This window comes from Carex rostrata, chromosome 2, assembly GCF_964058835.1.
Source record: "Carex rostrata chromosome 2, lpCarRost1.2, whole genome shotgun sequence".
Lineage (NCBI taxonomy): Eukaryota > Viridiplantae > Streptophyta > Magnoliopsida > Poales > Cyperaceae > Carex > Carex rostrata.
Genome location: NC_135919.1, coordinates 3,655,682 through 3,668,312, shown reverse-complemented (window position 1 = coordinate 3,668,312; position 12,631 = coordinate 3,655,682). Strand labels below are relative to the sequence as shown.

The following is a 12,631-nucleotide window of genomic DNA, read 5'->3' as shown; positions in this document are numbered from 1 at the left end:
CTATGAGAGTTAAATACATATGGGAGTCAATCATATAATTTTTTCTATATAAGATGGAGATCAATTTTACAGTATCATATTATTTTACTCTAATTTTTATATAGAAAGTCATATATAAATATTAAAAAAAAAAATGGAGATCAATTAACTCCATTCTTCCTCCCTCCGTCTCTGTATAAAAAGTCACACCTTTGAAGTTCGGATATAAAATTTCTTGTAAATATTAAACTCTAGTTGGTAGTTTGACCTTTTACTAATAAAAGTTGTATAATTTTTTTATATGTATGTTACAAAAAGGAAAATATAAATCAATACCTAACAGAGTAACAGTCCTTAATATTTTAAAAAAATAATGAGTTAATGCAAGTAAAGTGAATATATATATTTTTTTTTTCTTTTTTCCTTTTCCAATTGGAGAAAAAAGTTGGCTTCTAGAGGGACCTTCCCCAAACGATAGGCATGGTTCTCACTTCTCACGCACAATGCATGTATTCCGCAACTGTGCAATTCTGTTTTGGTGACGATTAACCTATTATATATATATATATATATTTTTTTTTTCTTCATTTTGTTTCTTGTATTTTGAAAACCAACCTTCAAGTCTCCAAACTCTCCATTTAAAAAAAAGAAAGAAAAGAAATAACAAATATGAGCTGCTCTATTGAATAAATTATGTGAATAATAAGATCTTTTACAGTGTTAAGTTGCAAGATTTTTTATTGACTGTATAAATTTTTTTTGAAAAGATCAGGTGATATTCAACAATATTTCATAAAGGAAATAAGTGTTCTTTTAATTTTTTAGTTGAATAGTGCAAACTATTACTAATTTATTTACTACGCAAAGCATATTACATATACAGTAAAGTGAAAATCTCATGGTGCGTGAATTTGTGGTTTTAGTACCCAAGAAATGTAAAATATATAAAAATACAGTTTTACAGCTAGAAAACAGAATTAACCACAATTTAAGTACGATAATATATATCAGGTCAAAATAGCACATGAAATTATGAATTCTAATTTCATAAATATTAATTATATAACGATGATATTTAAACATTAAATATTGAATTTTGTTAATAATTGTTTTAATAAATATAGATTTTGATATGGTGGTTAAAACAATGCTCTCAGTTTTAGAGGTTATGGTTCAAAATCCGATTGAAGAATTTCTTATGGATATTTAAAGTTCATATTTTTATCTTAAAAAAAACTTGTTTTAAATGATCATTTGTACTCGCATCATATTTGTTTGAAGCACGTAGAGTTTTTTTTTTTTTTTTTTTGAGTGAAGATTGGAGATCAAACCTCTCAATTATTTAATATCTATAAATGATTCTTCTATCTGGGTTCCGAACCTACAACCTTCCACCCGGAGGCAATATTGTTCTGTTTGAAGCACAGAGTTATAGAAGCATATACTCTCATGTGCAACTAAATAATAATAATAATTAAAATAATAAATAATAATAATAATAAAATAATAACAATATTTATTATTAATAATATTAAGGAACTAATAATGACGATGATGTAATGAAAATAATATAAATAAAGATGACAGTGATGACAAGTAAATAGTATGAATAATGATAATAGCTGTTTGCACGTCTAATTAGTTATTGGATCTACTTCCTAAAATAGTGTATATATTAACAATTGTTAATCTTCATTTTTCTGAAATTACTCCTCTTGTTTTTTTTTTTTTTTTTTTTTTTTTTGAATCTCGCTCAAACCATTATATCGTAAAAAAAAAAAAAAATTTTTAAGGATTATTTGAATTTTCAAATGTTCAACTCAAAATTGGGACGAGGTAAATTAACTTAAGAGAGGCTATAACCTCCTCAAGATTTTAAAAACTAATTATATATTTTTAGAAATTTGAGGCATTGCACTATGCATGATTGGTTAATTTAAAAATCATGATTTCATTTTCCGCTCCAAATCAATGTAGAATAGATCCATTGCGGTTTAAATGATAAAGTAAATTTTTTAGCTTAAATCCAGTCAGTGGATTAAATAAATGCTTGTCAACTCTTTTCCCCTTCTAGCTAGAAACTTAATGCACTAAATCTCTATTCATAAAAAAATTGTGTCGATGGCATCCACCAGTATAAAATTGCTATCTTTATTTTGAAAATAAAAATAGACCCAAACATCATGCAATTGCAATTATTTTTCATCTCTATAATGTAATTTTTTTAAGCCTTGAGATATAAAAGTAATGCATAAGGTCAAACATTTTACACCATATTTACATTTGTTTATATTTTTTAACTTTAAACAACGGTGTTCCAATCATAACAAATGCTAGCATGCTTAATTTATATTATAATGTATTGATTAGTTTATAACTTATGCAACTATTTATTATGATATAATATATATATATATATAATGAATCAAAATCTGCAGTCTCTTTTATACATATATAAAAAAGGACTTGGCTACGGTGCTATGGGTAGCTAAGAGGCCTCCCATGCTACGGCTCAATATTCGACTTTTCAAAATTCTAACAGTCGATCCGAACCGTTCATCTTGTTCTCCATATTAATATGTGCTTGGTGACCAAATTTTACATTTTTTGGAAATTTTTTACTATTTTTTTAGATTTATTGAAAATCGCTGTTTTTCAGACAAATCTGGACCATAAAAAACAGCGATATTCAATAAATCTAAAAAAATAGTAAAAAATTTCCAAAAAATGTAAAATTTGATCTCCAAACACATATTAATATGGAGAACAAGATGAACGGTTCGGATCAACCGTTAGGATTTTAAAAAGTCGAATATTGAACCATAATACGGAAGGCCTCTTAGCTATCCATAGCATATTAGCCAAATCCTATAAAAAATAATAATGCGGGGATTGTTTAAAATGGCCTCGGCCTCCATAGAATTATTATTGTTCTGACAACACTTAATGGGCTCTCTAATTTGAGGCCCGTTTGTGGCAATTGTTTTTGAATTGTTATGGTCTACCACTGTAGCTCGCCTGTACCACGTCCACGTGGCCACGGCATAAAGGCTTTCTCATTTGGGTCTATTGGTCTGAGTCAATTTCTTAGAAAGAATAACATTGCCTCTTTTAGAGACTGATTTCTGTGAGAGCCAGGTCGCTGCCCCAAGTCAAGAAAAATCAAACCAAACTACTAATTTTGAACTTGGACCTGGTTCACCCCTCGCTCACATCGAGTAATTCCGAAACAAAACATATAATTATTCAAAATAAAAATTGTTTAATACATCCCTCAAAGCTAAATTTGTTTAAAATATATAAATGGAAAGTCACTTAAACGGAATTGACAAAAAAAAAAAAAAAGGTTTTGAATCCATTAAGCATGTCGCGGCCTACATACAAGTATTCTTCGTATATAATTGATTGTAGACGTCTGTTTGTAGTTTTTAGCTAATTTAGAGTAGGAAAATTGACAATACAAAGAATTCGTGATGTTCTAAAAAAAAAAAAGGCCTAGTGTTATCTGGCTCTAGTTTGTAGGTTATTTATTTTGATCCTGTAAACTTTGATCGATACAAGTATCTATCAATGAATGAAACTTCTGTCTGGATCCACTAAAGTAACTCAAATTTTGAGTTATCTGAGGATCCAAATTCATGAAACTGTGGAGTGGGGTAGAGGAGGAAGAACGTAATGTGACGTGACCAGTGCCGGCTCTGACCCTGGCCCTGGACCCCAAATTCCCAAAGGGTCCCGAAAAAAAAAATTATACGTATTGACATCAGACGCAAAACAGAAGGGAAACCAAGTTGAGAACGAAAATCAAATTTTATATGTATTACCATTCACGGACAGCCGCAAAAATATTTCTTCGCTAGGAAGATATCAATCTGATATCCGTGAATTGATTCAATCATTCCTTTTTTTTTTTTTTTTTTTTTTCATTTTAGTGTTTATTAAAAGTTACTTTATTTTGAAACTTCCAATTCTTCAACAATCAACACTATTGCTCACTAAATTATATATAAAAGCATATATGCCAATAAATTAATTGAGGTTATGCCAAGAAACAATCAACAGTGACATCCAACGTGACTCCAAAAAACTAGAAAATTGACAGTGAGTGCGGCACCGGCAACGAACACGGCAGCTAGCGTGGCAACGAGCGCGGCACAGGCAGCGAGCACGGCAGCGGCACAGCCTCTGTATTGGACTGTTCTACCTCATTGCTTAGGTTTTATCGTTCTATTACTTTGTTTTATCTTTTAATTTAAAACAATGTTTCCTAGAAAATATGTACCAGGTAACAAAAAAAAAATAGAAAAAGAGAGAGAAGAAAAAATAAAACCTCAAAAAGGTTCTATTAAAAAATTTTGGAAAAAAAATTAAACCACAAAATGAGTCTTTGGAAAACCAAATTGAAAGTGAGGTGCACGAAGAAATAGGAAATGTATCTGAAAAACAAATTATATTTAGGACCGGGCCCCGAAATTTTTCTCTCGCCTCGGGTCCCGAAATCTTCAGGACTGGCCCTGGACGTGACTATTATGCCGTAGTTTGATCACATGATGTAATGGGATTCAAAATTATTTTTACGTGATATGACGTGACATGATTAAAATAGTGAATAAGTATCATAACGGTGTGACCACACGTGACGTGACTGATTGTGGTTAATAATATTATTATTTTTAAGTTTAAATTTGTTCAAAAAAATAATAACAAAAAATATATATATATATAAAAGAAACAGTTACAAAATAATTATATAAGAAATAATATTTAAAAAATTAGTCATGTGATGTGATGTGATCAAATCAACTGATGCGATGTGACGTGATCAAATCAATTGACGTGACATGATTAAATCAACTGACGTAACTGTTGTTCGAGCAATAATCTTTTTTCGTTTATTTGACTAATTTGCAAAAACATACAATTATTGAATTTTATGATTTCTTCTATTTTAGAATTATGTAGGTTCAAGTCAAATTGAATTGCATTATAGAGTACTTGGACTGAAGAAATCATGAAGACCTTTATCAAGAATACAAATTATAAAATTAGATACTTGGTAAAGTAAGTTCGAGGCTGTTTTAACAGAGGTAAAACGTTGTAACGTTTTAAACCTGTTAGAAACGCTGAAGTAACAGCTTGATCAAACTCAGAAACAACTTGAAGCGTTGTAACGTTTTAGGATTGTCAGAACTATAAATATAGCTGTATCAAATTCAAAATTCAAATTACAAACGTTGTAACGTTTCACAAAATGTTGTAATGTTTTAATTAAATCTGAGCTCCAAACAATTCCTGTTTTGATCAAGATTTTACAGAGCCAAACGTTATGTAACGTTTTTATTGAGCTGTCAGAAAATTAAAATCCTAAATCGCATTTTGAACTAAAATGTTGGTAACGTTTTATAAAACATTGGTAACGTTTTAGGTCAAACAGCTCATTTTTGAGCTGACTATATAAATAGGGCTTTGGGGTTTCTTCCCAAATCATCTTAGTCGACCCTAAACTTCTAAAAAGTGATTTTCTGAGAGCTTAGCTTACTCCATTGTTGTGAGAGCTTAAAACTTCAAAATTCCTCAAACAACCTCAAACCCATTTCACTAATCTTGAGTTGGATTAGATTAGAGTGATCTATTGAGTGTTTCTCTTGAGTAGCTTGAACTAAGAGACATTGGTCTCATCTCTTTGAGTTGACCGTTTGACTTCTCGCTTGGTGTGTAAGGGTTCAACAGTTCACAAGTTGTAATCCTTTCGTATTGGGTAATAGAAAGGCACACCACTTGAGATTGCGAAGCCCCAGAGACGTAGGCCTTTGTTTTGCCGAACTCCGTTAACATCCCGCGTGTCAAATTTCTCTAAACTCATCTATTTACTTTCAATTGCAATTTAATTAGTTTCAGTTTTTGAGCAATTAGAGGTGCACTAAGTGTAACAGTAACATGACGTAATTAAAATAGTAGAAGACAATTACATTACATGATACGTGAATCACGTAATGTACCGTGACATAACTGATGGAAAAGTTGTCTTACATATTTTTCAACCCAAAAGTTCATAAAGATTTACAAAACATCCTACATAAAGAGTACATAGGCACATGCTTATTCAGTATACATATACTAACATTTATCCTTACAAACTAAAAATGAAACAAGTGGTTCATCAATTACCACTTCTAGTTCGAGCAGTTCCAATCTTTCTCATCCAAAGCACAACCTTCACATATATCATATCACCACACCAGTCCACCAAAGTAAACAAAGCATAGCGCCAATTTCTCTTGAAATAAAGAACGCCCATGAAGCACCAAAAATTGACCACAAAGAAAAGGGAGAATGAGCCGAACACTATGAGAAAATCGGTGCCCTCATACCTTTGGTTGTCACTCATTTCATTCGGGGAAGGCTGTGTTGTGCCAAGAGTAGGGACACAACTTTTTGACAGGGGAGGCCCGCAGAGATTGGGGTTGCCTTCATAGCTGCTATTATCAAATGAAATAAATTGTGCTTCCACACCTAATGTAGGACCAGATAAATCGTTGTATGCCACAGAGAAGGATGCAAGAGAGGTTAGTTTAGTCAGTTCTCTCGGTATTTTCCCTTTCAAATAGTTGTGAGAGAGGTCCAAACTTTCTAACTGTTGCAAATTGGATACTGAGGTCGGTATTGTACTGCTTAAATGGTTGTTCGACAAGTTCAGTGTTATCAACCAATTCATTCGACCGATATCTTCGGGAATGTTGCCTACTAGTTTGTTGGAAGACAGATCTATTAAATACTGGATTTCTAAAATTTCTTCCAAATAGAGATCTAACCTTCCTTTTGACATAAGTTTCAATCCAAAAGTTCTTGAATTCTCGCTATCCCAGAGGATGGGCAAGAAGATATAATCTTGAACGTGTAAGAGAAAATTTGCATCACTGAAGTTCAACTCTCCTGCTAATTTAGTAACATTTTGAAAATCGATAAATTTTTCACCAATTGCATAGTACAAGAAACTGTTGTATGATGATCCCATATCAGTAATGCATGATGGTATTTGTCCTGAAAGATCATTGTAAGACAAATCTAGTATGCGCAAATATTTGAATTGGCATATTTGTTCTGGTATAAATCCTCCAAATAGGTTTTCACTTGCTTGGAGCATTTGGAGATTGGAATCTCCACCAATCCAAGCTGGAAGTTCTCCAGATAAATGGTTTTCCCGAATGTCTAGGATATTTATATAAGAAATATTGAGCCATGTTATCGGAAAGTTTCCGGTTAGATTGTTTTGGCTCATATCTACAATATATAAAGCTGACTGATTAGAGCAAACAGGTATTGATCCAGAAAGCTTATTTTTTGAAAGGTCAAGCCACCAAAGACTTTCCACAGCACACATCTCCAACGGTAAGGATCCTTCTAAATAATTTTCATTTAACTTCAATATTGAAAGTTCAGCTTTTCCAATACAATCAGGTATGCCACCATATAGTTGATTGTTACTGATTTCTAGCACTTTAAAACTCGTATTGCAAATGCTAAAAAGAATCTCTCCACTTATATTATTATTATTTAACAATAATATTGAAGCTTGAGTAAAATTTAAGTTGTCAGTGAAAGATCCATAGAATTTATTATTTGATAAATCCATAAAAGAGGGGATTGAAGGCTGAAGTCTCAAAAAACTATTTTGTATATCATCAGTGAGATTGTTACTAGATAAATCTAGACTTTGGAGATTTCTTGTAGGCATGAGAGGAAGCGAGCCTTGAAAATAGTTTTTTGATAAGGCCAGGGACAATAAATTTGGAAGCTTAGTGGTAATGTTAGCCGGTAATTCTCCACTAAGATAGTTGTTAGATATATCCAATATTGAAAGTTTTTCATGAATTAAAAATGGAAGTTGAAGAGGCCCTGTGAAGAAGTTGTTGTGCAAATCTAATTTGATCAAGTTTGTATTGTTTTCTAACAACAACCACATAGCTGAAAGAAGACCCTTGGAGCTAGTATTAGAGAGGTCCAACACTCGTAATTTATGTTGAGAGCACAAGAAAGTGGGCTCAACATCAAGAATGCAATTAGCTAGTTCAAGGTCTTGAAGCTGAAAAGGCAGATTCATAACTTCGACCCGAAAGTTCAATGACTCTATAGTTGAGAGCCTTAGAACTTCAAGATTTGAATGATTCAAAAATGAGCTTGTTGATAGAGTCCCCTTAAGCTGGTTATAGGATAGGGAAAGGTATCTTAGGGACGTTAGTCTCTCAAAAATAGAGGAGGGAAATTCTACTTGCAATTGATAATTATCTGACAAGTCGACTAGCTTAAGAGAAGAAAGATTTCCCATACAAAGAGGAAGATTTCCACTAAAACTGTTGCTTGAAAGATCTAACTCTTCGAGGTTCTTTAATCGGCACAGTCCTATAATTAATATTGACAAGAATTAAAAAACATCAAATAAGATATATTACTGATCAGGTGAAACCCAGAGGTCAATTATGAGATAATGTTTCTTCATTTATTTTTTTTTCAAATCTCAGTGTTATGCCTCAAATATATTCCTCTATATATATATATATATATAGAAATATGCTAGCATATATGCTACGCGTAGCATAGAGGCCCTCTGTGCAACGGCTCAATATTTGACTTTTCAAAATCCTAACGGTCGATTCGAACTGTTCATCTTGTTCTCCATATTAATATGTGTTTGGAGACCAAATTTTACATTTTTTGAAATTTTTTTGCTATTTTTTTAGATTTATTGAAAATCACTGTTTTCAGCAAATCTAGACCATAAAAAAATAGCGATTTTCAATAAATCTAAAAGAATAGTAAAAAAAATTCCAAAAAATGTAAAATTTGGTCTCCAAACACATTTTATTGTAGAGATCACATCTAACGGTTTGGATAGACGATTTAGACTTTGAAAATGTAAAAAATGGTTGTCGTAACTTGTTGTAACTTGATCCCTCCTCTATATATTTATATATAGAGTAGAACTAGGGTGTTCTTAAGCTCACCAAAGTATTTGGTGAGCTTAACTCCAAAACCCATCAAATCGGTTTCAAATGACGAATCCGAACCGTTGGAACCCATCTACCTAACAAGTAATGCATCTACATGTGAAAATTTTAAATATTCGAATTAATTTAGCATAAAGTCAATCGGTCAAAATTAGAAGGTTAATAAATATTTAATTTTAGTGCATTCATTTTTTGAACATTTTTTGACCACTTGACTTTATACTAAATTAATTCGAATGTTTAAAATTTTCACATGTAGACGCATCACTCGTAAGATAGGCAGGTTTGAACGGTTCAGATTCGTCATTTGAAACCAATTTGATGAGTTTTGGAGTTAAGCTCATCAAACACTTTGGTGAGCTTAAGAACACCCTAGTTCTACTCATATATATATATGATCTACCGGTGTAGAGATACTGCAGAAACTATTACTTCTTTCCTATTGTAACAACTAAAATTAGTTTAATTAATTTTGAATTACATTGGAAATTACCTTTTGATGTTAAAGTACCGCTGAGATAATAATTTTCCGACAACACAAGGGCTTTAAGAGAGGACCAATGTCCCAAATAAGGTAAACTCCCTGAAAACATAGTCGCGCGTAGACTAACCACCTCCAAATTTAGTGCACTAAGCTCTGTCAGATTGTTTCCATTGAAATATTGGTCAAATTTAAGAAGATAAAAGAAGACTTGTGGTTGTCATAAATATATATAAAATGGTTCATTCGTGAGAGGTTACCTTTGACTGGGACATTGCCTTCCATAAAAATATTATAATCCAGATAAAGTGCTCGAAGTGATGATACTTTGGTTAAGGAGGAAACGGTGCTCGTAGCTAGGTCATCGGATGAAAGGTCTAGCATCTCTAGCTTAGTCAAATTGAACCAAGATTCAAACCCTAACAGAAACAACTCCCTTTAATTAATATTAATACGAGTTGGCAGATGCAGGAATTAGGTCATATATATAATTTTTTATTCATTTCCAGTTTCCATGTGGCGCGGTTTGTATCTTATATAATTGATTGTGTATCAAATATCATGGAAATAGGTGGTATATATAAAGTTATAAACAAAGCATACATATATACATATGTATATACGCATATACATATAGATACACACACATATAGTCCGACTAATTCTCTTATGTAAGAACTTCAGCACCATATGCTTATAATTAAGTAACTTCTGCATTTTCAACGTTCAAACATTTGATCTGAACCGTTCAATATAATCTCCATATTAAAATGTGCTTCGAGACCAAATTTTATATTTTTTAAATTTGTGTACTATTTTTTAAGGTAGGTAGAAAATTCATTGATTCAGAAGATTCTATACCATATAAAAAACAATGATTTTCTACCTTTTTTAGTAAACAAATTTCAAAAATATAAAATTTGTTCTCCAAGCATATTTTAATATATATATCATGTTAAATAGTTCAAGACAACTGTTTGGACATTAAAAATGCAAAAATAACTTGTAAACATATGGTGTTGAAATTCTTATATAAATGTATTAGCCGGACTCAATCATGTGTGTGTGTATCTCTATATATAGACAAACACGTACATACACACACAGACGAACCTTTGTTAATCAATTAAAGAATTGGATGTACACTAAATAAATCATTGATTAATTTAATTTTGTTACCGTTGATGGGTAGACTGCTGTTTATATTATTATCACGTAGGTTGAGTGTACGAAGAGATGAAAAACTAGCTAAATCATGTATGATGCTTCCGTCTAGGAAGTTGTGAGAAAGGTCTAAAATCTCTAACTTGGTCAAATTAGACCATGTTACAAGTCCTGAAAAAGAACAAATTAAGGAGCAATTGCATTAGGATTTGCTAATAATTAATTTCTTTCTTCTCTTCTTAACACGAACAAACCTCAAATTAATCAGTTATATATTCTAATAAACTAACGTAAATGTATTTTTCTGAGGTTGTTATTAGTTTTTGTATTGCGCTAGTTCTACCAGAAAATTCGCCTCTAAGAATACAATTGGAAAGTGAAAGTAATTTATCGTAGATAGAGGCTAGATTTTATTAATTATAACCTTCCACTGGAATCACGCCAGATTTTAAGAACAAGTTGTCCTAAAATTTGAGCAATTAACAGTACGTTCAGTAGCTTTATAGTCCTCATAAATTAAGCACAAATGTATATATATATAATAATTGGTGATATACATGCTTAAACTTAAGTAAACATGAAAGGTGAAGATACATACCAGCAGCATCTGTACAATTGTATATGCCATGTCTAGATAATGACAGAGATCTTAGTTGATGGAGAGGCAAGAACATACTGGCATTTAGTAAAATACCCCGCTCATAATCGAAGACATCATGTTCATGGAATACACCGAGGTCAAGTTGAGTGACGTGGCCGGTGGTTGGATCGCATGTGACTCTTTCCCATCGGCAGCACTCCTTGCCTTCCCACTTGCCATCTAAAGAGTGAATAGGAAAGGACATTGAAGCATTGATGTGTACAAGAGCGGACCTCTCCTCTTCCCTGCACAGTACTGAGTCTGATCCGCTCACAGTACTCATCTCCCACTGTACCAGAACCAGAACCAGAAGCGCTACTAACAATAATAACTTCGTCATTGCTTTTGTTTTGTGATTGATTTGGGGCTTGAACAGATTACACATATATGTGGTCTCATTTATACGAGTAGAGGATGATTTTAGATTGTTAGAAATAAATAAACTGTGCAGCAATTGGGTAATGGACCTGTCACAGTTGACCAACGACTTGAAAGGTCTTCAAGTGAGATAATGAACCGCAGGAGTATTTTAAAAAAAAAAAAAAAAAAAACAACAACAACTTTTTTTGGAAATAAATAAATAAATATAATGTATATAGTTATACAAGGTTCATCCTTAATTAGCGTAAATTCTGCACAAATTATTTGCACTATAAATTAGTCCAAATCATATAATTAGTACTAATTATAAGTAAAAACTATGTATCATTATTATTTTCAAATGGTGTATAACTTTGTTGTTTCAAAAATAAAAATAAACACTTTATTTAATGCCGAGCGAACATTTTTTTTTGTAAAAAAAAAGTATTATAAATGTCTTCTAAATTCTGGATTTGTGACAAATAATGTAACGTTAATTTAAAGAAATCAAGTTTGTATAAAGTGCACAACTGCACACTATGTATTACCCAATAAAAGTTGAAATCGGATTAAGTAAAATTTGGCCCATATTAAATATATTATATGGTTCACATTAATTAATAAATTATATATAATTCGTACTTGAGTTTAATAGTTCAAAATATATAAAATATTGACCTAATTTCCCCTTCGAATCGTCTTTGGGTAAGACTAGACAGTTGTAGACTTGTAGTTTAGTAATTTGTTGGAAAGATGACTTGAATGCCACGTAAAAGAAAAGTATTATTAGAATTTCCATAGGCCCCTGGCTTTTTTTTTTTTTTAATGGTTAACTGGCAAGGCCAAGCTAACAAATATATTATAAGAAAAGTTTTTACATGGTCATAATTTACATGGTCTTTTAGATCCTTTGCCCCCCCCCCCCCCCCCCCCCCCCCCCCCCCCCAATATGGCCCCTTCTAGTTATTTATTAAAATTTGCTTGTAACATTATGCTATATGT

General features: G+C 31.9%; 1 protein-coding gene across 2 annotated transcripts; it reads right to left on the bottom strand.

The window, feature by feature from the left end:
* Positions 1-5,936: 5,936 nt before the first annotated feature.
* LOC144569511 (cuscuta receptor 1-like) lies at positions 5,937-11,644 on the bottom strand. 2 transcript variants are annotated; one of them, XM_078319894.1, is made up of 5 exons: positions 11,228-11,644; positions 10,645-10,800; positions 9,726-9,884; positions 9,478-9,621; positions 5,937-8,379 (listed from the first exon to the last, which is right to left on the bottom strand). In XM_078319894.1, the coding sequence occupies exons 1-5, from the start codon at positions 11,607-11,609 to the stop codon at positions 6,140-6,142; spliced, it is 3,081 nt and encodes a 1,026-aa protein (XP_078176020.1). In that variant the 5' UTR covers positions 11,610-11,644; the 3' UTR covers positions 5,937-6,139. The 2 variants fall into 2 exon arrangements, with proteins under 2 accessions (XP_078176020.1, XP_078176028.1); XM_078319902.1 differs by lacking the exon at positions 10,645-10,800.
* Between the last annotated feature and the right edge of the window lie 987 nt (positions 11,645-12,631).

Coding starts and splice junctions, on each gene's coding strand:
- LOC144569511 (XM_078319894.1), bottom strand. CDS start 11,609: ATGACGAAGTTATTATTGTTAGTAGCGCTTCTGGTTCTGGTTCTGGTA. Junction 10,801..11,227: donor CAATTGTACAGATGCTGCTG/GTATGTATCTTC, acceptor GTTCTTTTTCAG/GACTTGTAACATGGTCTAAT. Junction 8,380..9,477: donor CGGTACTTTAACATCAAAAG/GTAATTTCCAAT, acceptor TATTAATTATAG/GACTGTGCCGATTAAAGAAC.